The sequence below is a fragment of the Pseudochaenichthys georgianus genome, chromosome 22 (genome assembly GCF_902827115.2).
Source record: "Pseudochaenichthys georgianus chromosome 22, fPseGeo1.2, whole genome shotgun sequence".
Classification (NCBI taxonomy): domain Eukaryota; kingdom Metazoa; phylum Chordata; class Actinopteri; order Perciformes; family Channichthyidae; genus Pseudochaenichthys; species Pseudochaenichthys georgianus.
Window position 1 is genome coordinate 14,689,635 of NC_047524.1, and position 26,069 is coordinate 14,715,703.

Consider the following 26,069-nt stretch of genomic DNA (forward strand, 5'->3'; position numbering starts at 1 on the left):
CAGTTATTGTACTTAAGTACGATTTGTAAGAACTTGTACTTTACTTACTTCTTTACCTTTTTAATGTTATTTTATACTTCTGTCGCTGAAGAAAATATTGTACTTTTAATCCAATACCCACATTTTCCAGCTCTAGTTTCTTAGATTGCTTGTATACCTATTTTTAGATTATTAATACAAAATATACATCAACTATTAAATGATGATGTCATTTCATAGATTACGACCCATCAGAACATTTTGAATGCATGGCTTTTACTGTAGTATTTTTCCTGATATAACTACTTTTACTCTGATGTAAAATCTGAATACTACCCTAAGTCTCCGACTGCTGTGCTGTAAATCATTTGGACATTTGGTTATTTTATATGCAGATAATCTAAAATGTCTAAACCGATGATATTAACCTTATAAGTCAACGCATGATGAAAAGATGTGGTTGAAGAAAGTGCCTAGATGTTGGGTCTCTGTTTTAGTCATTTTTAGGGAGAACTCATGTTTATTACAAATTGGGTCTTACTTTTCTAATTATGGCTATCATTCCTTTTGGTAAATTAACATTGCACTCCCCAAGCTATTGGCTAAAATCATTGCCGGATTAACCTGCTAAGGCGCCCCGAGGCAACAAGCGGACTTCTGGGCCCCACATTCATGTAGAGATATTCAGCGTACAAGCACAACACTGAAATAATACCTCTGGCTCCATGCAGGAGGTTCAAGCAGCCTAAAAAGGAGACCTACAGACACTACCAAGGGCTAAAAAAAGCTCTTCACCTTGTAATTGTATTGTTTGAATTCAGAGTTATTCTTCTCCTTAAATATACCCTTTTCTTTATATTTTGCTTCATAGAGTTCAGCTCACTTTTGAGACCAAGCCTACTGTATGCCCTTGAATGTCTTGTGATTTTTGTAATAATAATACACCTTTTTAAATACACATATTCATGAAATTGACCCCAAACCAGTCGAACCCTAGTGCTTTCACAACAAATTGCGCAAAGATCTGGAACAGCATCATATATGTCCGATATTCCCTGTATTCTGGTTTTGTCTGAAATGTGGGAATATGGCATCGTTTCTAAAAAGAAAAAAGGGCGAGAAATGCCAACGATCAGACTAAACAACCCCCCTCCCCCAAACACCAGTTGGATGACCCAAACTGTCCATTAAAAACATGCTTCACAGTTTATAGACCGACTTCCTGAGTAAACTTTGACCAACTGTTCTTACTTTGTTGTGCGTGCAAAAACATTTCCTGCTATTTCAGATTATAACCGTAATTTCGACGCACTCTATTTCAGTTTTACCTCTGAATCAACTGTTGCCCTCATTACCTCCTGTCTCTGAGTTGTTGTGGCAAAGTGCTTCCAGATTTCAGCAGTGATTTTGCATTACGACAATGTTATCCCATCCAAATAGATATAACGCGATAATTTAAAACAAGACTAAACCTGAATTATGCTTTGTGGCTAACATATAATCTACAGAAATATACATTGAATAATGCTTCTGATTTTCTCAGTTAATTCCTCTGCTTTTCAGTTGCTTTAATATTTCTTTGGTTTAAATCTTCAGAGTCTCCAAAGCCATACTGTAGCCTGTGCTCCTCCTAAAGCCATTAGCCAGGCCCTCTCCCGCTCTCCCCCTCTCCCGCTCTCCCTCTCTCCCTGTCTCCCACTCTCTCTTCTTCCCCTGACTCACCCTGGCAAAATGCCCAAGACACAGCTGTGAAAATTACAGGTCTGTTTCATGGAAACACAGAAGAAAAGGGGGCAGGGTTGCTGGGGAGGGAGGCAGAAACCGAGCAGAGACCCAGCGTCAGCTGTTGGCCGGCCCACAGCTGCAGTGGATGTGGAGCTTTCAGGGCCGGGGTCTAGCTCGCTCCTCACACACATTGGGATTGTTTGCGTGGTCTGGGAGCATGTGTGTGTGTGTCTGTGTGTGTGGAAGGGGGAATATTAAACCCTTTTTGGCTGAGGCCGAACAGAACAGAAGCCCTCACTGTGACGGACAAACGTCAGGCTGGTTCAGTGAAAAGCACATGGCACCGAGCGGCCTTCAGTCTGGCAGATGCTAAAAGCATGACTGAGGCCCTGGCAGGTGGGCAGGCGGGCGGCCGCCCCCTCGCGCTCTTTCCTCCGCTGTGTTAAAAATCCTCCTCTATCAGAGAGTCATTGTTCAGGGTGATGATGACAATCTCTCTCTGTCTCCATTCTTCGTGCTATCTCAATCCATCACTCTCTTGTCTTTAGCCTCCCCGTCTCAGTCGCGGTCTCTCGCACATTCTCTTAATTTTTCCTCCTCCTCTGTTCTTGCTTTGCTCTTTCAGAAAGTCCATGTCGAACTATGTGTTTCTGAAGAGCTGTCAGGCAAAGAAAAGCAGGGTGAATGTGAAAAATGGCCTCTCTGATTTCTCCTCAGTTAGACTTTTCTCCTCCTCGATGACATGTGAGGTGTGAGATTCCCTCTCCACTTTTCCCCACTCCTCTCTGGCGCTTTGCTTCGATCTTTTTGAATTCAGTCTTCATCACTATGTCTCTCTCTCTATCTAGAGTTGCTTTTTTTCTCTTCTCCCTCTTTGCCAGTCAGGCTGTCTGGCATCTTGCCCCAGCTCTTTGAAGAGGAACAGTAGAAGCAGATAATTACACTTCCTGTCCTGTATCTGCTCTGTAGTGCTGAACTGTCATCTTTACATCTGTAGGCTTACACGCTGGAGAAATAACAGCTTACTACCTGTTCTGTTGTGTAGCACAGACATGGGTTCCAGCAGTTACAGTATACACCATTGTGTGAAAACTCAGACTGTAGACACTTACCTACTTTTGCATCATCATTGTCTCAGATTTTCCAAGCTTAAAAATGATTTCTGAGCTATGTCAAGTTTAATCTATACATGGATGCCACGAGTACTAGAAATCCTTGAAAGTTCCTCAAGTTTTTTTTAGCAGAGGTGGGTCTTTGAAAAAGTGTAGTGCTAATTTAATAATATTTGTTCCTTTTTAAAAAAAAAAAAAAAATCTGTTTTCCTGTATAGCTTGCTAGTTCTCATTATAAATATTCTCGGTGTTGTTACAGTAGATAACCTTGATCCGTGTCTTAAACCAAGCCCTTTTGTGTCCTTCAGTGACAGAATTTGGCTTGGAAAGTCCCTGTATTTGATGATAAGAGGGTGTGTGAACCCTATCTATGCCTACTAATATTTTTTAACATTTAGTTTTTCCAGTATTGGCTAACTTGTACCAGAAAGGATCAGTTTCATTATTTACACTTTTCAAAATGCCCTGTTTAAACCCACACACAATATCTACAAATGAAAACAAACAGTTGTGTACCACATTCTTGCTACTAGCCATGCAGATCACGGATACCTATCGTACACACAAACATATTCTTTAAACAACCTTGGTCCACATACACAGTATTCAGGCAGTTGTACTGTATGACAGGTTGCTGCAGTGGTTGGCAGAGATAAGGCCACCTGAACGACTTCACTTGATTACGTGCATGCTGAATGACTCATCACATTGAAAACATGTTTCTCTCTAATGTCAGATTGCTGTACACCTCTACTCCCGCTCTGTGGGTAAACTGACAGTAAACATCTCGCCTCTCATTCATAGGCACTGGCAGGACATTTTCAACAGCTGTTTCTGCCCAGTTTCTTGGCGCTTTTCTTTAATGACTGAATACTCAAAGGTGGTTTATGGATTTGTATGTTGATAACATGCCTTAACACATTGTTGCTGTGTGTTATAATAGTTAGTCACAGAAAATAGATATTATATATACAACTTTAAATCCTCTCCAGAGCTCGAAACTCATGCTGTTCAGACCACTTTTAGCCATTATAGCTGCTAATGTCTTACACATACATGCTTTTCTTTTTGCAGAAATAAGCAGTTTGTCACTTAAAGCAAATTCTCCACTCACAAAATGTCCATTTGTATATTAATCACTCGACCCGTGTAACCTTTTAATTCTTGAAAAAAAAAAATGTCCACACGAATTTGTGGAGGAAGAAAGAAAAAAACTGAAAAATATTGATGAATGGATGTTAATGGGGCCACATTTGTAAAGTGATTATTTTTGGGTGCAAAGTAGGCGAGCTGTGGACAAAACATTGACATATCGCAATTTTTAAAGATGATACAGTAAACGTCTTTGCATGTTGGGTTGTAACAGTTGCTTACAACAGTTACAGAGAAACATCAGCATTCACTTCCGCTTTGCTCTCTACCAACTCCAGAGGGAATGATCTGACTCCATAGCATCTAAATGCTTTTCTGTGTTCACAAGCTTGCCGACAACTTTGTCTCGTTGCCATTTGGTGCCGGGCTGGTAATGTACCGAGGACTTTTAAAGAATGAAAACAATTGCCTGCTGCCCAAATGAATATCCAAGCAGTAATGTGCTCGTTACACCATCTTTAGAAATGTCAGAGAAACACTCTAGTGAATTAAATGTTTGTCTACATGTTAAAGGTTGACTTTTGACACTTGTTTCTTTAATATAAAGAACCTTTCAGTCCAAAAACACACTATAGCTCTTTATATATGTTCAAACTTTTGTTCCCAGACGCTCTGGCAGCTGGAGGGTGGCTGGCCTGCAGCTGAATCTGAGCTCTGACTTTTCAGGCAGCGGCAAGCGGAGAAAGGGAATCAATAAAGTATTAAAGTGTTATTTCACTCTCCCCGATGCTGTCTTTCCACCTCTAGAATGAAAAATTCATCATCTTCAGTAAATATCTCCTAAGGTGAGAGTGTCTGTGGCCAGAAAAAAGTTCAGTCTGGATATCTGAGGTGAAAATGGTCTGGGACACACAAAGACAACACAAAGGATCATGAAACTCTTAAAAAATACGATCAGTTTCATATTACTTTTCTCTCTCAAGGACAGCGAGGTGTGTGCTTCCCTGACATGAGAGGTCCTGTCAAGGCAAGGTCCCAGTGTTGAAGAGCAGCTAACTATTTAAATATGATGTTTCTTTCACAAGCAGGCAAAGGCCTGCTTGTGAAAGAGACATCATATTTAAATAGTTAGTGTTGATCCATCTATAAGAGTTGCAGTGACTGTTCTGACAACATATTGTATTGTATTGATTACTTTCCACACATTTTGCCTCCCACAATGTTGATTTTTCATGGTAATTGATCTTTTTATGCCTCTGAGCTTGCAAATGCTGTTGCTGGAGGACATATGTTTTCTTCATCCCTTTCCAGTGAATGTGATATTTCAGCAACGTCTGGAAGGAATTTATTCAAATTTGGCACAAAAGTCCACAAGAACTCAAAGATGAATTCCATAGTTTTTGGTGTTCAACGGTCAAGGTCATTGTGACCTTACAAAACTTTACCAAAAAATTCACAATATCACAATATTTCACACAGATATCTGAATCAGAATCAGAAACGAGTTTATTACTAGGTAGCTTGACACGTACGAGGAATTTGACTTGGTGTCGTGGTGCATACATAAAAGTAAAACAAAACAAAAAAAACACAGAGAGAACTATTTTAAGAACACTATAATAACATAAAAAAATAAGAAAAAATATAGTAACATAAAAGAAAGCAGTATTTACATTGAAATAGAATGGAATGATATATAAAATATGTGCAGTAAAAAAACAGATGTATAACATTGTGTGCATTAATGTAATGCATAGAGTCTGCGTTGTGGCTGAGGTAAAGTGTCAGTGGGGGGGTGTTATAGGTGTGATGATATTTAATATCCAAAAGGTCAAAGGTCATCTGCAACATTATAGTGTTCAGCAAAAACTATTTTTAGCCTTTATTCGATGCCATTACGTAGAAACTGAAGGGTAAATTGGGTCCATATTTCACATTTGGTCACATACGGAGTTGGAGACACTAGACTTGGGTGCAACCCTTGAATCTGTGATGATTGTATAGAAGTTTTCTGCTGCCATTTTGAAGATGTGTCTAAGGCATCAACGTCTTAGAAATTGTAGCCTCTGTGCAGCGAGACTCGAATTTGAAGCAATGTTTACTTTCAAGGATACACATTTCCATTTCAGCAGAACAAGTTTTATATGCCAACCTCTGTGTTTGAAAAGTGGAGCCTGTGAACAAAGGACTCGACTTCTCTCTTGATTTATTATATTAGTAAACATTGTCATGAGTTTATATTTTCAGGTGCTGGATCCAAGTGTTCTTTGATACGGCATGATGTTTATTTAGTAAATGATAGTTGCATTTTGATTAAAATAGACAAGATAAAGCAGGGTATGCATTGCAATGTGGCTCCCTTCTGATACACAGGTCACTGTTGTGTGGTAAAGGTGATGTCTGTGTTTTTGTAACAGCACTTTAACCCTTTCAAAGTGTGCTTTCAGTTCATGAAAGTTAATTGTGACATTTTGGTTGCCTAAAATGTTTTAGTCGGTGTTAGTTTGTACTAACAGTAGCTCCAGCTACTTGCGTCACTTCTGGCTCCAAAAACCAAAGTGGCGACGGCCAGATGTCAAACTCGAGACTTCAAAACCTTAGTCCACAAACCACTTAGTGACATTATGGTGACTGCGTCCGTCCACTTCTTATACACAATCCATTTCTGCTAGGGATGCACGATAATTATCGGCCCGATAATTATCGGTCCGATATTAGGAATTATGACGTCATCCCGATAAACCCGATAACAGTATTAATAGCCCCGATAATATACAATATATTTTTTGGGTAAAAAAAAAGGAAAAAAATACTGCGGTGTGGGTGGATTGGGATGAGGGGCGCTTGTTTTTCACTCGGCTCCTCCCGTTTTGCCAGTACTGTGGTATTAGTGGTTTAGGAAGAGGGGAGTTCTTCACAAATCCAGCGCTCCCTAATACTTCGAACCTGATCAGTCACCTGAAACATTGCCATCGCTACGATGGTGTGTTAAAAACGTACGAAGACAATAATACAATACTGTGTGTGTGTGTGTGTGTGTGTGTGTGTGTGTGTGTGTGTGTGTGTGTGTGTGTGTGTGTGTGTGTGTGTGTGTGTGTGTGTGTGTGTGTGTGTGTTTGTGTGTGTGTGTGTGTGTGTGTGTGTGTGTGTGTGTGTGTGTGTGTGTGTGTGTGTGTGTGTGTGTGTGTGTGTGTGTGTGTGTGTGTGTGTGTGTGTGTGTGCGCGTTGGAGCTATGTGCAACTCAAGGCATATGCTCGAACCGGAGCTGCATGGACGCTGCAATCATGTTGCTGAGTGTGCTGACTTTTCGTACAATGTCCCACTGTCTGGCTTCCTGCATAAAGTCAAGTGCTCGGCGCAGTTGTGGCGAAATGTTGCTCCTCTGTTTTCATTTAAACAGCTCCTTATATCCGTTAGCGCAGCTAGCTAGCACCAGATGCTAACAACAACAATGCACGTAAGGTCTCTCTCTCGCTCGCTCGGACCACACATACACACACCCTCCCGGTCCTCCAGATGGCCAGTCGGTGCCTGCCGGTGAGCGTGGAAGTGTGGTCTGCCACAAGCGGGCGGCAGGAGCGGGGCTGTCAGCATCAGCTTGTAGATGGTATTTTAAACTCGATGCGCTCTGAAACTACGGGGCGGCCAAGGAAAAAAAATACACATGCGTTAATCGCGTTAAAATAATTAGTGGCGTAATTTTTTTTTTATTATCGGTTAGCGGTATCGGTATCGGTCTTGAGAAGCAGGAAGTTATCGGTATCGGTATCGGTTTAAAAAAAACAATATCGTGCATCCCTAATTTCTACAGTTCTAGTCTAATTATCACCAAATGCATGGATACCAGACTGTATAAATAAAGGTGGATGAACTTTCTGTCATTGGAAAATGACACCTTTACTTCCACGTCTTATGGAAGTGTAAAAGTGTATTTTAGGTTTTGTAAGGGCGATGGTGGCTAAGTCCATAGAGACTTGGTTTGGTAACCGGAAGGTCATCGGTTCAAGTCCCAAGTCTTCTTCTTCTTCTTCTTCTTCTTCTTCTTCTTCTTCTTCTTCTTCTTCTTCTTCTTCTTCTTCTTCTTCTTCTTCTTCTTCTTCTTCTTCTTCTTCTTCTTCTTCTTCTTCTTCTTCTTCTTCTTCTTCTTCTTCTTCTTCTTCTTCTTCTTCAAAGACCATGTTACACCAAAGGGAAAATAAGTCTTTAAAGAAGCTATAATCTATTTGTTGATGGTAATAAAAGATCAAATGACTGAATCTGTGTAATGTGAAAGGAGTCGCTCTGAGCCATGAACCTGCAATTTAATTACCACTCTTAAGCTCTTTGGAAATTCAAAGCCTCTTCTTTGAGATTTTAACGGTGTACTTTAGCAGTCATTTAGATGTCAGAAGCTTTATGTCTGTCAGCAGTAGTGAGTGAGTGCTTCCTGCTTGGAGGAAGCGTCCCGGCCGTGTCGTGCGTCTCTCTGCAGTGTGATGCAGTTTGTTTATTGCAGTGCAGGTCAGCTCTCAGCAGTCTATACTCCCTCAACTTCCCCCGGTGCTCACGCCTCATTAACTCAACACACTCAGCTTGTTTACAGCTGTTAATTACACACTGCAAAGCTGATATTGATGAGGACAATCAGCATTTATCCCAATTAAGCCCAATTCTGACTACATGCTAACTTGATAGCATAGTGGCTTTCCAATCAGTTGGTTGTTAAGAGACTTAACCTGTGTTTGATGTAGTTGTCCTGTAATTGAACATCCACTGATTGAGCTCAGCAGCTGAGTTATCATCATTGACAGTATGTGTATTGTGTGTGTTTCGCACTGTAATTGGCCAGTGTGTGTTTTCTCAAGAAGTAGGGTAATAAATGACGAGCAGCGTCTGATCACTCATCATTACTGGAATCTACGTATCATTAAGAGCAGAGGAGTATTAAGAGTAAATGAGACTAATTAAGAGGGATACATGCTCTATTCCTGCTCCCATTAATCTGACAGGAATAACATTTGTGGAATACTCCTTTAGGGATTTATATTATAATAATAATAATAATAATAATAATAATAATAATTCCTTACATTTATTATAGAGCGCACAGATACACATTACACATATTTTGTTTTTATACATGCAATGGTCACTGTGGACAATACCCACAGGAGCAAGTTCAGGAGAAGTGTCTTGCCCAAGGACACAATTATGAATGTAATATTTGTTAGAGAGCTGATCTTAATGAGGTTTATGTTGATAGGGACTACATGTGTGCTTTACACAAATAAAGATCTAACATTAGTAATCATTGATCATCATATAGTGTTAATAGCGCTCTAGCTGATGATTGTTTTCATTATTGACTGATGTAAAAATGATTAATAGATCAAAAAATGCCCACCAATACTTCCCAGAGCCTAGAAGACCTCTTCAAATGTCTTATATTTTTAACTTTAGTCAACCAAAACCCAACAATAAGGAGTTTAATATGATAGAATACAAGAACACATTTATTTCCTCTGATTTGTGTTGCTGAGACTAGTGTGTCTGTATGCTTACATTTTTTTTTATCTGACTTAGTTATATAGATTTATCTTACTATATTATAGATTTATAGTATGAATGTAATAGGCGCCTCATTATAGTTGATAGTTTATGTTTGTGTTATAATACTGGGATGGGTGTGTTTCATAAGATTTGTCAATATCTTAGTTTTGATTAAGTGGTGAGTTATGTTGAATTATGACCTATAGTTTACTGTCTGTTTATTATCCGTATTGGCATTATAATCTAGTGAATTCCCTCAATTTAATCATTCTTATTGTCCTTATTAAGAGAAGACGATAGTATAGTAAATGAGCCTAATTAAGAAAAGGCAATCACTGGAATACTCCCATGGGGATTTACTGTATATTATGGATGTAGCTCATCAGTGATCTTAATGGTGCTTATGTTGCTGGTACTTGGCATTACATTATAGTAAACAATTTTTTAATATAGGCTATAATCATATTTTATAGTCGTCTAAACTTCTACAGTAGCATATTTCTCTACTCTATTGCCTTTTTAAACATTAACTGCTGAGTTACAGTCATGTTTAGCACTACAGCAGTGCTAAAGGAACTACTTTGTAGTCAGCTGTCAGCATAATTACATTTTCCTCAATTTCTACTTATTGTTCTTCGTTTTTATCCAATTTTAGTGGCAAACCTCCCTGTTTTTGAGATGATTACTCCTGGCTGACCTTATTTTTAAGAAGTAATGTTGATTTTGGTGGAAGTTTAGTCATTTTCAGTTGAATGATTTTGCTATTGACACTAAATAGAGCTATTTAATCAAATGATAGGACATGTTGCAGAGAAAATGTATCTTTTTTGGGGTAACAAAAAAGTGGGGGGGTAACATCTCCCCAGTGAGGATTTGCGACACAGTTTAGTCCCTGAAGGAATATTACAGCCACATGAGCGTTAAAGAGGGATGTCCCGGTACAACGGCGAATGTGAAAGCAGGCAGCGCATGAATATTATCTCCAGAATGCCACTTCGGAAGTAGGTCACCGCTCACCGATTTGTTCACCATGTCTCCAGCTACTGTGGGCTTGTTTGGTCCTCGGATCGCTCCCCAGGTCGACAGCCCGACCGGGTAGAAACTGAGCATCAGAAACAGGACGGAGAGATCTTCATTTCCCGACGGGACACGCAAGGTAACGATGAATCGCGGCTGTAATTCCCGTCACAGTTGGAGATGATTGGATCGCCTGCTTCTAACAACTCGGCTGTAACACGAGCTCCTGATTATATTGATATTAACTAGCAGCGCCTCTAACCCCAGATTGATCGAGAACGTTCGGATGTTTTAGACTCGTTTCCTCGCTGTGGAGCTTTTTTCACTTCTCCTATCACAGCCTGCACTCCTGCTATAGCATGCTGTCAGATTAACACCGTCCTCCACCATGGCCAACTACGAGCTCCAGTATGCGAGTCTGCTGTTTTTTCTTCTTCTTGCACAGCCCGATTACAATATATAATGTTGTGCTTGATTGCATTGTGATGGTTAATTTAGTGCAGATCCGTGATTGGAGATGCGTGTGTTTGTAACTGCTGGCGTTTTGAACCTGCATGGAGGTGTTGGAGGATGGTTAGTGTTTGTGGAGGATTGCTGAACTGCTGATTTGCTCCAGGAAAGTGGATTTGCAGGGATATCACTACCTGAAGCAGTACACGAGCTTAGATTCCTGAGAGCTCCTGCCTCAGGGATTTATTTTGTCTTCCTCTAATGATGATGATAGCTCTACACCATGTCCCTCCTCTGAATGAGTCCGTGTGACAGCTCTGCCACCTCCTCCCCTGTCTTCAGATACACATTAAACTGTAGGCTACAGTCAGTTAACATGCCATCAGGAGGAGGTACACGATTAGGTTTAAGTGGGCTTTATGTGTCAGTTATGCTCCATTTACTTTAAATTGCATAATGTTGAAGGAAGGGTTCTTTGATATCAGAAGTCTGTCATTGAGTATCTGGATCCTCCCTGAAATGGAGCTCACAAGTTCAGGATAAAATATGATATGTTGACACAATAACATTTCAGTTTTTCTTTAATTTTGGCTCTTTTTTCCCGTGATAAAACTCTGTAAATGGTGACTTATCATGAGATGATCACACAACTTTTTTATTGTATGAAGGCATGTTTAATGTTAGGACAAATACATCCTCTTTCCTTGTGTTATGGATACTTTTTGAGACCTTTTAAAAATCCTTCAAATTAAAAAAATCACTCTTTTAGTTTCCTGCTCACAACTCATGTGTAAACTCAGGTCATGAACTGGATGAGGAGTAGGGGTGCAACAACTAATCGACTTAATCGATTATCAAATTAGTTGCCAACTAATTCAGTGGTCGATTCGTTGGTGACGTCATCACGTGTGTTTTACGTTCCGTTAAACTCCAACGTTATCGGTCTTTTTATCGGTACTGGAGACATTTAAAAAATATATGTCATGTATTATTGCTACATAAACATTATATCGCAGTCTTAGTGTCGCCAACTCATTTCTAATATGCAAAAAGAAAACAAAAATGCGTATGATATACTTTCTATCTTTCCGATCCAGACGAGATCTCTCTCTCTCTCCCGTCTGTGTGCGAGGGGGCGGGGCAGTTTACACACACGCAGCTGCTACATGCAGCATCACACAGCGGGGATGGCGTCAGGGGCGGTTCTAGGGGAGGCAGGGGGGGCCATTGCCCCCTAACACTGACCTCTGACCCCCCTGTGGCCCCCCTAACAATGACAATTTTTTTTTTTTTTTTTTAAATGTATATTTTCTGGTACTCGGTTTGCCAAAAACCGCAGGATTTTGTTGCTGTAATGTGAGATTGTGCAGACACCCTTATGTAAAGTAGAGATGTAACTGTTCATTGCCTTTATTTTTATATAAATATGGTGTTAGTGCAAACATTGCACTATAACTAATGTGTTGTGTTATATTAGCTGTACAATTTACCACATATGGTGTTCTTAGCTTCCATACCTCCTGTGTTTTACGAGCGAGAGGTAACATTTTATTTATGGTATTATTTCCACATATTTCTCTCCATTCTTCCTTCTGCCAACGGTGTCGCAGTTTCTCGTCTCTCCCGTTTTTGTGCTTAGTGCGTACGCATGGGTTAGAGTTTGCGTGGAGGACAGCACGTTTTCCCGTAAAGTTAGTATTTTATAAATCGCAAACATTGCGTAGAAACTGGCGTACGCAATTTTTTGAGCGTATATATCCCTTTATAAATGAGGCCCCAGCTCACTGAGGCCACTCAACCAAAAATAAAATCCCAAATTACAAGGGTTGCTGAATAACACGTTTTATTTATACATGGTATAACTACAATAGGGCTGCAACAAACAACTCATTTGATAATCGATTAATCTATCGATTAATGAAACAATTAATCGACTATTCGGACTATTACTGTATGCCTTGCACAATTTCTCAAATGCTCTTATTTATTTATCAACTTTTAGATTTAGCTTGAGGTTGTTTTAGGCATGTGGAAACTAACAATGAAGACAATAAAGATGAATACTTGAATCAAAAATACATATATTATTAAATTAACTTAACAAATTGTTTACAAAACTAATATTGCTTTTTATTTAAATAAAATAAATAATATTTCACATCAAAAGAAACGACAATGTTTTAACAAATCGTATTAAATAATCTGATGACAGAACTGTAAACAGAATAGCTGAAACTTTAACAAAATAAATAACTCTGTTACCTCATCATTAACCCATGTTTGTATAATGTAGTTAACTCAGTGTGTTGCTGCTAGCATACATAACACCTGACGTGGAAACGTTACTCATGGATGGGGCTACAGAGCTGCTAGAAAGACAGTCGAACCCGGTGCATTCCTCCGTCTGAATGTGGAGCACTTTTGCTAAATGTTTAGATAAATTGCTCGTGTTACCGCCCTTACATGCTAAACACTCTTGGCAAGGAGCATTGTCCACCTCGAGACGGGTAACATTTAACCACACCTTTGAGCGCTTCTCTCCGCCATCTCCTCCGTGTGTTGCTGCATGTAGCAGCTGCGTGTGTGTAAACTGCCCCGCCCCCTCGCACACAGACGGGGGAGAGAGATCTCATCTCGATTGGAAAGATAAAAAATACACTGACCATAGACGCATTTTTTTGTCTTTTTGCATGTTAGAAACGAGTTGGCGAGACTGCAAGATAATGTTTTTGTAGCAATAATACATGACCTTTCTCTTTCTAAACTCGCTACTCGGAGGGAAGTCGCTGCTATGCCTTGTGAACACTCCGATAATGCCTCTCCACGTTACCTTTCTTTGGCAGAGCGACGCTTGCCTTACAAATAAGGCAAATAACCTTTGAATCTGACATCACAACAACATATTCTTCCTCCCATTCTGGGTGGAAGTGGTATGTCTTTAGCTTCTTGCTCGGTCCCGCACTCATTTTGTTGTTTGTCTCTTGTTTATCTCTTTAACTTAATTTGAGTTTTCCCGGCACTTGACTGATTTTGTATCGCTTTGCATTCTGGGTTAACAGACTGGAAAGCGATAGGTCGCTTTTTCTGTCAATCAAGTAAACTCCTGAATTAAGTGGCAGGGAGGCCAAGGGAGGAGGGATCAAAACCTGTTTTGTCTATTTTAATGGAGCTGGACTTTTTTTTTTTATGAATGACTCGCGATCTACCAGCATTGCCCCGGTCGACCGTGGTCGACGTACTGGGCACCTCTGACTTAAGCTGAAGCTAACAGTAATAACTATAAGATCTATCTGAAATAAATAAGTGTACTGAAACAAATACCAATAACTGTATTGCATTGTTTTCTTATGCGCAATTACTTCATACTGTCTAGTTCTCTTTTTCGTCCTGCATTTATTGTGCCCCCCTCAGAAAATAACTGGCCCCCCAGTGGCCCCCCCAGTCAAATTAGTCTAGAACCGCCACTGGATGGCGGAGAGAAGCGCTCCAAGGTGTGGTTAAATGTTACCCGTCTTTAGGTGGACAATGCTCGTTGCCAATAGTGTTTAGCATGTAAAGGCAGAGCAATTTGTCTAAACATTTAGCAAAAGTGCACCACATTCAGACGGAGGAATGCACCGGGTTCGACTGTCTTTCTAGTATCTCTGTAGCCCCATCCACGAGTAACGTTTCCACGTCAGCAACACACGCAGTTAACAAAATTATACAAACATTGGTTGATGATTAGAGGTAACTGAGTTATTTATTTTGTTAAAGTTTCAGCTATTCTGTTTACAATTCTGTCATCACATTATTTAATACGATTTGTTAAAATATTGTTGTTTCTTTTGATGTGGAATATTATTTATTTAATTAAATAAAAAGCATGTCAATTTAGCTTAGTTAATTTAATAATATATGTATTTTTGAATCAAGTATTCATCTTTATTGTCTTCATTGTTAGTTTCCACATGCCTAAACAACCTCAAGCTAAATCTAAAAGTTGATGGGTAAATAAGAGCGTTAGAGAAATTGTGCAAGGCATAATAGTCCGAATAGTCGATTAATCGTTTCATTAATCGATAGATTAATCGATTATCAAATTAGTCGTTTGAGGAGTTCACAAATTGGGGAGCCAAATATGTTGTGAAACACTGATTTAAATGACTGATTCCATCTTATCTGGCGTATGTTGCCTGAAAAGGTGAAAGTGTCCATTATTTCACAAGAAAAGGTTAAGTAAAGAAAATCCTGGAAAAGAAACCTAAACGTTTCTTTGTTTTTCTGTCTTCTCCCATTAGGTATCTCCTGACCCATCAGATTCTTAAACCCTTGACCCAACCAGAGCAAGCTTCCGGTATTTCATTATTTCTGCCGAAAAAACTAAAGATAAAAATTAAAATGGAGACACAATCTCCTTTTTACAGTTTACCAAAGATTTCTAGAAGTAACGAGAAAGGAGAAGTAGTCACCCATTAATCAGTGGTTCCTTATACTGTATACCATTGAAGTATTTACCATGGATTGGGTAGTCCCAAAAGGTTTAGCTTTGTGTGTGTTCGGTGCATGCTACTATCTTTTGTTGATTTCCTTAACCACATGAAGAAGCAAGAAAGCATCCGACCCAAGTAATAACCTCTTGTTGTGTTCGGTGAGGGGAAGGTCTAGTCAGTAATAACAATACGATGCTCACAAATGAGCTCCTGTCCTTCATTGTGCATGCTTGTCTTATTCAAATGAAGCATTTAGATTTGATATCCGCAGACAGAAACTCAATGTGAGGCTCCTTCTGTCCTCTTGTTATCCTGAAATTAAATTTCGCTCTCATGGATTGCATTTCACGGTTCACAGAGTCGTACAGCAATAAGTGAAAACAGAGCTACGAGACGGTTGTGAAAATGTCCAGCCAGAGAGTTGTGACCACTCCAAAGTCAAAGTAGGTTTGCAATTGTGGTGTAACTCAACTGGGTATGTTCTCAATACATGTAAGATGCCATGAAATGATAGAGGGTTGTTCTAGTTCTAGTGTGGCAGAAAAAAAAGATATTGAGAAACAGAATAAAACTTCTCACACGGTCTTCTTCTTATTACTAAAGCACTTCAACACTTTCTGCACTTCAATCACTTTCTCTAAGCTTTCATTAGGTGTGACAGGACAGAAAGTTGTAATGATAATTTGTTTCATATTTGGTGATGAGATGAAGTTGTGTTCATCTCTCAAATGCACAAATAATCCGCTGTTTAATGGATTGGTCATTATTATGCAGTGCAGAAACAGTTTTTAGCAGAATATGAGTTGTATCCCGTCATCATTCTCTTTTTGATGTGTGTAACTTGACTGTGAATAGCTGAGGAATACTTTTTTATGACTCTAACAAACATCCTAATGTAGAGACAGGAGAGGAAATGGAATATGGTATGTGGAAAAGCAACCGCAGCAGAAATCAGCTGTGTTGTGTTTAGTCGTTTTAAGGTTAAGTTGGTAACTATAAGAAATCACTTTATCATTGTTGCTCAAAATTTCAGTTTACACCGACCGTAGGGCATGATCATCTGCCTCATATATTGCTGATAGGAGACGGCCCAACTTTTTCCTCCTATATTATCTCACATGTATACTGTTCTATGGATTTAGTGCTGAAGCAGATTATTTGATGATCACAATGAATTCATCATTTAATCAATTTCTTAAATGTAAAGGATTTAGTTACAGTTTTTCCAGTGTGATTTATGGTGTGCCTCTAATGTTCAATTTGATATATTTTGGTTGTGGACCATTGTTGAAGGAAACCAGACATTTCAACTTCAGATATCAACATGGGCTCTAAGAAACTCTGTGTATTTTTGCTATTTTGAAAAATGTTATTCACATGCAGATTTATCAATACTTCCTAATTTCATAGATGAAAAAAAAATATGTGCAGTTGTTGAGTGTGTTAATGAAAGCAGAGATTCATACCCAGCCCTTTCTGAACAGTGTGTTCTGGCTGAAGTCACTTAATATAAAAAGTCCCATGCTGACTTAGTTCTTGGAGGTCAAGTGGCATAATTGTGTTTCATGGCTGCAGCAAGAAGGATGATCCATCTCGTTATGCTGCGCGCAGGAGTGTCATTGAATAAAGGTCACTGGCAGTTGAGTCATAGGGAACTTTAAAGGTTTTCTCCTAAGCAGGACATCTTTTTTTGTGTTGCAAGAGCAGGAAGACAAGTGTGCATTACAGAGGATCGTAAAGCTTAATACGCTACTTCTACTATAAAGTTGCTGGAGGTGCTTTGATGTGCTCTGTACCAGCCTGTTGACATGGAAACTGAAGAGGCTTTTGTGCGACAAGTGTTTCCTCCGCCAGTTTTGGTGAAATAAGTATCAATTCATGAGTCATTTGATCATACTGTTTGTTTTTGTGTCTCCAAATGTTGAAGAATGGCAATACCTCGCAGTTATTTCAAAGCATTCGCTGGCCTTCTTTTACCTCTTAGAAATTGAAACATTCTCTTTGTCAATGTGAAACAGTCTTTGATATATTTAACTTAATTATTTCTTACTATTGGGTAAGCTACAGTGCCAGTCACAGAGTTCAGCTTCAGGCTGTGGCTATGCAGATCACTTCTAAAAGCATCCATCATATCAAACATTAAATGCATCACCTAAATCATCTGTTTCTGTGTTGCGCTTCTCTGTGTTAGCCCTGAGTGGGTGAATGCCTGTAATATTGAGCTCCTGCTGGATTGTGTGAGTCATTAAAAGTGCTTCAACATGGGTTCAAGGACCCAAATATGGTCTTTATTGATACACAGGCAAAAAGGCAATCGTTTTTAATTTTTAATTTGGCTGCAATCCTTATTCCAAAGGTGCAGGAGGCGATACAGATTACATAATGAATACATGATGAGGAGGGCTGCCTCCTCTCTGTCAGTCAGACAACTAATTGGCTATCGTAGTCTTTGATTTCTTTCATTGGAGAAACTCAGCTTTACTGATTTGTCGATTAAATGATCTAATCCATTGGTCAACATAAAAACATCATCTAGAAAAAAATTGCTTTTGTCCATGACTCAATAAAGAATATCTTTAGAGCAAAAAAAAAGAGCAAATCTTAAAATGAGACGGGGCTTACAAATGGGAAAGAGGTTTGAGTACATAAACCTCAGGCATTACGTTACATAATGTTCTCTTTATCTCAGTTTCTCTTCCATCTCGTGTGTGCACTGGATTTGCATGTCAAGGAGAAAGGTTGTCTAAGTGGTCATATTCTCTGGGGTACTGCATATTGACAGCAAACTAAGTAAAACCGGTTAAATAATGCATCAAAAGATCCTGTCTGTTACATTAAGTCACTTGCAAAGTCTCTTGTCTTTGTGGGGCTTAAGCTTTACAGTTAAATGTCTGATCTGTGTCTCCCCAGAGAGTGTATGGACCCAGGTGATGATCCATGAGGATGCTCGCTGCAGGCTCGCTTTGAGCTAAAACCCTCCATCGTAGGACTTGTGAATGAAGAGGAAGCGGCTGCTCTGCCTCTGGACGCTGAGACCATGGTGAAAGCTCAGGCTGTGAAATGTGGAAAGCCCCGGAAAGAGAAGGAAAGAAAGGAGAAAGGCGTCTGCTTGAAAAAAGGGAAAGACAGAAAGAATGAGTTGAGCGATAGAAAAAAGAAGCATAAGAAAGAGCCACATCGACATAGGAAGAAGAAGACACTGGCAGTCAGTGACAAGGATGCACTGGACTGCTGCGTCCTGCTCACCCGTCTGGAGGAGAAAGGGGTTGTGGGTAAAGTAAAGGATGCACCAAAAGATGGAAAACAAAAGAGGGTAAAAGTAAAGAAAAAGCTGCATTCCAGCTCCAGTCAAAGAAGGACCAAATCTGGATTAAAGAAAACGTCCACAGCCGATCAGCAAGCACTGGAACCAAAAATCGACCAATCTGACGCCTTACCCATGTTTCCCGCCCCCTTCTTCGAGCCTCGCCAGCGGAGAATGGCGTCTCTCAATGCTGAGGCTGTCAACAGCTTGCTGCTCTACAGAAACAACTCTCATGCGTCAAATCTCACAAAGAAACGACAGCCTTCTAATGAAGATAAAGCTAAAGATAGTCTTGCTAAAACTGAACATAAAGGTCTTAAAACCAAAAAGATTTCCCCAGGAGGGAAAGCAGACCCTAAAGAGAGACCTAAAAAACAGAGGCGGTCAAAGGTGGAGGCTCAGAACATCGACTGGTTGGCTTTGTTTGCGCCAACGCCTCGGCGTCAGGCGGGCCTCACTGCTGCAACGCTGCTCAAACTCACCAGTTCCACGTATGGAACCAAACGGCAGAAGAAGACAGAGTCCAAGCCAGTGAGTGGGAGCCAAGCAGCAGCTACGACTCAGGATGATATAAGTAAACCAGTGTGTGGAGAAACAACACTGACCAAAAGAACAACAAATCCCAAACACGTGGACCAACCAAAGCACATAAAACAGGGTACAGAGGATCCGGTGCATTCCCAGCCAGACTCGCAGGGCTGCTGTAGTTTGTGTAAAATCGCAGATCCAGAGTGGAAGGGCAGCACAGGAGGACGGGAGTGTCTTAAACATGAGCTCCAGCGTGGCTCTTCTCTGGGATTCTCCGTGAAAACAATCAAAGAGGAACAGGTGGAGTCTGAGGTGTCTTCATGCTACTGCTGCTCCCAGGAGAGGTGTGTGGAGTACTGCCACCGACTGGCCCTCTTCCTGGACGACAAGACCTTCAAGGAACCAGAGGACGGCTCGCTATCAGAGGTGTTCCACCACCACCATCACCACCACCATCATCACCACCACCATCTTCAGTCTCCTCACACTGTAACCCACCCAGCGCCCATAACCATCAGCCCGCACACGTTCACCTGCTTCCCCGGCTACTACGTCCACTTCAGCCATCAGGACTCCTCACAGTCTCCCATATCGCCCCCGGCTTTGTGCTCCAAGAGCGACAAGAGGCCCAAGCTGCTCCCCAGCAAGGGTCCACAGCCCTCAGGGATCACCCACCCAGTGTACTGCTGCTCCTCGGTGGAGGCGTGTTACGGAGAGCCCTGCAGGCTCAACGGCTACTCCACCTACACCAATGTGATTCCAGCCATCGCCAGAGGAGGGTGCTCCATCAGCCCTGCAGACTGCACCAAATGTAACAACGGCATCAAAAAAAAAGGTGAGCAGACAGAATATTGATATTACCAGAGTTACTTTTTTTCAATCTCCAGCAGTGTGTTGGTTTGTTGTTGTTGAAAAAGATGAGTTAAAGGGGACCTACTGTATCATGCAAAATGCACTTTTGTACGTCTTTTATACATGAATGTGTCCCCGGTGTGTCAGAGAACTCACCAAGTGTAAGAAAACACAACCCTCTCTCTTTTCCTCCATATCCAAATCTCTAAAAACGGGGCTGCAACGGATCTGATACAGATTTGAAATATCTCTGACGTCAGAAACAAGGGGCTCCGTCTATATGGGCAACTCTCCACCTATCAGGGGAATGAGAGGTTGCCGTGGCATGGGAACAGCATGGTAACATGACGCTCGCCCCCCTCCTTTGCAGGGGGGCGTGGTCAGCTGCAGCTCATTTGCCACAGAATCAGCCCTTGCAAAAACAGGGCTGGAATAGAGCAAATAGAGTGAAATGAGGCATGGCTAAAATGCATGATCTGTTTGGTATTTTGAAAAAAAAACTTCACAGACATGTTTTATATAGGTATGGCCCTACAATATATTATTCAAATATAACATGATAGGTCCACTTTAAAGGTGGGATAGGTAATTTTGGAGAGACCAGCTCAAGTGCGCTAGAATTTGAAAATACACAGCTGGAAAAAATCTGCCACTTCCTTACAGAGCCCCTCCACACACGAACGCGCACATGACCAATGAGGGCACGAGATAAGTTTGTGCCCCGATGGAAGGTTGACAGGCATGTAGGCCATCCAGTTATTTTAGCATAAGCATTAAGAGCATTCCATGGAATATAACAAAAAGTGTATCTCGAGCCGGTTTCTCAAACTTACCTACCCCACCTTTAATGCACTAGTATCTGTCTTCTTGATGGCACTTATGTAACAACACTCACAAGTGCCTCAGTATAGCAAAAGGAAAAAAGTATGAATTGTATTTTATTTTTGAGTTCCTTATAGATTATCCTGTATATTTATTGCTGTTGCAGAGTATATTGTGGCAGTGATGTAGTGAAATACCAACTTAATGGGGTATCTTACATTCCCCATAATGCAACTCAATAGACTTACCTTGCCTGATAAATGCCAATATCTTTAAACTCTTGGCTCCAACATGAGCTTCCTTCACAGTAAAAAAAATATTTTTCACAAGTTGAACTCCCTGACAAGGAAAATTAGCTTTGTGTAAATGTACTCAGCCATCACAGTCAGACAGTAAGATTTTCCTAATAAGTATTAAACGTTCATGAGTACACTATAGTTATTCCCCCAATCCAGCTGTCAAAGCAGTACAATGTGCTGAGAATAGCTTTTATGTCAAGGCATTTTTAATCTCCCATTTTTAGAATGTCACTTGAGTGGGAGGCAACACAAAAATATCCGATAAAGGACAAGACCCCCTTTGTCTACGTTTGAATGCAAGCAGCCGGACGGTGGATACAAGGCCTGTGCAGCTGAGCTGATTGTATGAGTTTGAGTGTCAGCAGTTAGTCACTGAGTTCAAATCAGAGAAGTGAACCAGAATAGGAAAACTATTTGTGAAGTCTGCGGTATAGCACACAAACACTGTGTGCCTGCCTGAGTGTGTGGGTGTACGGTTATAAACACCTGAATGTGACCTCAAAACAACACCAATTACACGTGAACACACACCAGTGTACTGCTGGGCCTCTCTCTCTCTCTCTTCCTGTGGTCTGCAGCAGCCAAAAGCAGGTCAGGCTGTGAGGGCTGAGAGTGTTGTTCGACGAGAGCTCCACAAACTCTTTAAAAATAGATTTAATAGAAGACATGGCACAGTGGGAGAGAGCATAGGTGTAAATAATAGAATTAGGCTTTCTGAATCTTGGTATTGTGCATGTTAGCGTGTTTTGAATGGAACAGCACCATCGTTATTATAGGTAAGTAACACCTGTGGTTTTCCTGCCATGACCAATCAAAATGTCTGCTGTGAACATGCCTGTGGTCCACCCACACAGGTGTTGATACTCTTGTCTGATTACACCTCCTCTCAGCACTGAGTGGGAGGGTGCAGAATTGATTGGCATTGCCTCGCCCTCCTGTTCAATTGGTTGCACCTGTTGGAGCAAATCAACTCTCACCTTATTTGGACCTCATGGCCAACAGTCACCTTAGCAGAGGTCTAATAATCCAAGTTGAACCCCTGTGAGGGCTTGCAGGCAGCGTTTCCGCCAGGGGGCCGTCTTGCCGTCATTTGACCAAAAAATATTAATAATTCGAGAGAAGATCGAGAGTTTTTATCACTTGAAATGACGAAAAGGAAAAAGGACAAGGACATCCCTCTGTTGGAGGGGCAAAGGAGTCTGGTGGAATTATTTTTCGGAGTATTGAAGATCGTTTCCCCGACATCGAAGGTGCCTGCTACCAGAGATGGAGTACTCGAGTCCTGGACTCGGACTCGAGTCGGACTTGAGTGCCGATTTTCGGGACTCGTGACTCGACTCGGACTCGCGCACTGATTGACGCGACTCGGACTTGGACTCGTGAATTCTCGCACAGGATGACTTGGACTCGGACTCGGACTCGTGAATTCCCCCCCCCCCCACGATGACTCGGACTCGACTCGTACATTGACGCTCCGACTTGGACTCGGACTCGAGCACATTTTCTCTGGAGTCTGATGTCCTCTATCCTGTATGACGAGTTCACGTACTGGGCCCCGCTATTCCAGTCTAGAGATGTCTACAGACACACCCCGCATCATGCTGTATGCTTTCACACATTCTGCTTCCACATTGGAAAAGAGCAGCGCAAAATGCTCGTTATGTGGAAACAATATAGAAGAGAAGGCTCCGTAACACATTACTCTAAGGATCGAGTTCAGACATATAGGCTGTCTTGAACACTATCATCAGAGTAACGTGATCTAATCAATAAATAAAGATTCAGCCGATAACGAAAGCACATACTTAACATGCAGAATGACGTCATGTTGCATGCTAAGTAGCCATGTGCTTTCTGGGGATAAATCTTTATCGGTAAACTGATTTAACCCGTAAAAGTTCCTTCAAAATAAGAGTCCCGATCTTATTACTATCAAAATAAAAGTGCAAAACGAAAACTTTACCATAGGAAAATATTGGTATACAAATATAATCACTTCTCTAAAAGGTAACTCATTTTAAATATAGTTTATTTATATATAATAATAATATTAATATTAGAAATAAGCTTTATATTTGTATAGCACCTATTACAAGAATTGTAGCCAAACTCGCTTCACAGCAGTTCAATAGACAGGATAACAGCAATGTAGAGGAGCAGCTACATTTCAAAACATATATCCACGAAGATTAATACATGAAGACTTGTGACTCGGACTTGACTTGGACTCTTCTTAAGTGAATTGGACTCGGACTTGAACACAGGTAATGATGACTCGGACTCGGACTCGACTTGGACACTCCTTGGGTGACTTGGACTCGGACTCGACTACGACTCTCCCTTGGTGACTCGGACATGGACTCGGACTCGAAGAGTGGTGACTCGAGGGTGACTTGGACTCGTGAATTGGTGACTTGACTACAACACTGCCTGCTACAGGACAACACGGAACGTGCGCGATTTGGACGCGATGAGCGGGGGGGTTTTAGTGGAGCACGCTCTCGGGGTGGACGCCCTTCAGCCCTTGTCTGGCGGAAACACTGCTTGCAGGGCCTTCAAGTTTTAGCCAAAAGTAAAATTACACTTGGAGAGCTATTGGAGAGATACCTCTGCCAAGATAAATGATGCGTTCAGGCGTTCAAGCTTGAAGTAGTTATGTGGTAACAACTGGATTTTGTGTTGTACTTTATATTGCTCAGATAGTTTAAAGGACACATTGATATCTGATTACACCACATGGATGCAGCACAAATGCTCTTTCTTGCAATTAAGGTGAAACATAATTTGTATATCCGCTGCATGATTTGCATCCACTGAAAAATGTTAGAGGTTGTTCTTTGACCCATGCTACACCCTTCAACCAAGTTGTGTGATAATTGCCTAAAGCATAAGGAGTAAAACCACCCACAGGTTAGTCAATATTGTGAAAGCAGCATTGTAATCTTGTAGCTGCTTGAGGTTAAGCCACTGTATAATTAACTCTATTGCAATACATCAGAAATGACAGGGTTAGCACATCTTCATTTGCAGACTATGAAATGTCAAATAAATGGAGTAAAAGGAAAATGTCTCCCTCTTTAAGTAGTCCTTTGAAAACAGATAATTATGTTATTGATACTCATTAGATGCATATTTAGTTTTGTGTGTGTGTATCCAAGAAGTACCTTAACCCTTAACATATATGTCACGGATGTTTGCTAATGGTGCAGTTGGCCGTCCGTAAACCAAAGCAGCTTGATGTCTAACCTTAATGCATTCTATTATCCTGGATCCAGGAAGCTGATAAATTGACTGTTAATTCAACTTAATGTCATCACTGCAGCTGTGTCATGGGAGTGTGTGTGTGTGTGTGTGTGTGTGTGTGTGTGTGTGTGTGTGTGTGTGTGTGTGTGTGTGTGTGTGTGTGTGTGTGTGTGTGTGTGTGTGTGTGTGTGTGTGTGTGTGTGTGTGTGTGTGTGTGTGTGTGTGTGTGTGTGTGTGTGTGTGTGTGTGTGTGTGTGTGTGTGTGTGTGTGTGTGTGTGTGTGTGTGTGTGTGTGTGTGTGTGTGTGTGTGTGTGTGTGTGTGTGTGTGTGTGTGTGTGTGTGTGTGTGTGTGGCTCTTTTTGTTATTTCTGCTGCTTCAGCGGAACTAATAACAACAATTCATGCCTCTATTACATAACCTTGTTAAAGCTTGTTGATCACTGTAGCTGTTCCTTCAAGGACTGTGTCTCACACTTCATTATGTTGCCTCTTTTCTTGCTTCCTCAGACGACTATCCGTCTACCCTCAATGACCATCACACTCCCTCCTCCATCCCCATATGTCCCAGCCCCAGAACCCTCACTGGCTGCCCCTTTCCCACTGTGCCTGCGGCCGGCCAATCAGTGTCCCACGTTCAGTCTCCGTTGTCCGACCCCAGCCAGACTCCTTCGAAGGTGGTGAAGGAGAGTCAGCAGAGCGCCAAGTCGCCCAGCGGGTCGAGGTCTGGCGGCAGTGGCGGCCTCAGCTCGGCTGTCTGCCTCCTCAACAGGGACAAGAAGCAGAAGCTCCGCGCTGCCAGTGTTGGAGGGCGAGCGGTTGCCAGGCAGCAGAAGAACGGCCGCCAAAAATCCACCAACGGCTGGCAGCCGGTCGGCCTGCCCTTTCAGAGGGAGGTTTTCTCTGTGGTACGTAGAGAAAGTCATGCTGGTGCTTTCTGACATAGCCACCAAGGTGCCGCTTGTAATTACACGTTGGGTCGTTTAACTTGACTCTCGTCAGAGGAGGGAGAAGGAGAGTATAGGAATACTCTGTTACAGTTAAATGTACTGCAATCAAATGTAGCTCAAGTAAAAGTAGGAAAGTCTTAAGCATAAAAATATACTTAAGTTACCAAAATTAAAATTACTCGCTATGCATATTGGCCCATTTCAGAATAATGTAAGTCATTTGTTTTGATTATAATTATTGATGCATTAAAGTGTTATCAGAGCTGGTAAAAGAGCAGCTAGTTTTAAGTACTTTGTATACTGCAGGGTAGCTTGTGAATTTGACTCCAGGTGTAACTACAATGTTATTTCAGTGTTGATTATATTTCATATCATTAATCCAAATCTTCAAGTAACTAAAGGTATCAAATCAATGTAAATTCTCAAATAAAGTACAAGTACCTCCAAATTGGACTTAAGTACAGTACTTGAGTAAATGTACTTGGTTACACCTCTGCCTGTCATAAGATCGTCTGGGATGATCTATCACACTTGTGTTATTGTCTCATTCGAGCTCAATCACTGTTTTCTTGAGTTTGGTCCAAACACCTGTCTGTCGACATTTCTGCTGAGACACACTCAATACAAATCACATCCATGGAGCTTTTTCTGACTCCACAGCCTCTCACAGCTCATCAGTGTGTGGATGCTTGAGGA

General features: G+C 41.1%; 1 protein-coding gene across 1 annotated transcript in view; it reads left to right on the forward strand.

Annotated features, from left to right (window-relative positions):
- Positions 1 to 26,069, forward strand: part of bahd1 (bromo adjacent homology domain containing 1) — a 35,555-nt gene that overhangs the window by 3,458 nt on the left and 6,028 nt on the right. The window contains exons 2-3 of the mRNA XM_034111495.1: positions 18,288 to 20,044; positions 24,934 to 25,331. Coding sequence (XP_033967386.1) covers positions 18,415 to 20,044; positions 24,934 to 25,331 — 2,028 coding nt within the window. The 5' untranslated portion in view covers positions 18,288 to 18,414. The remainder of the gene's footprint in view (positions 1 to 18,287; positions 20,045 to 24,933; positions 25,332 to 26,069) is intronic.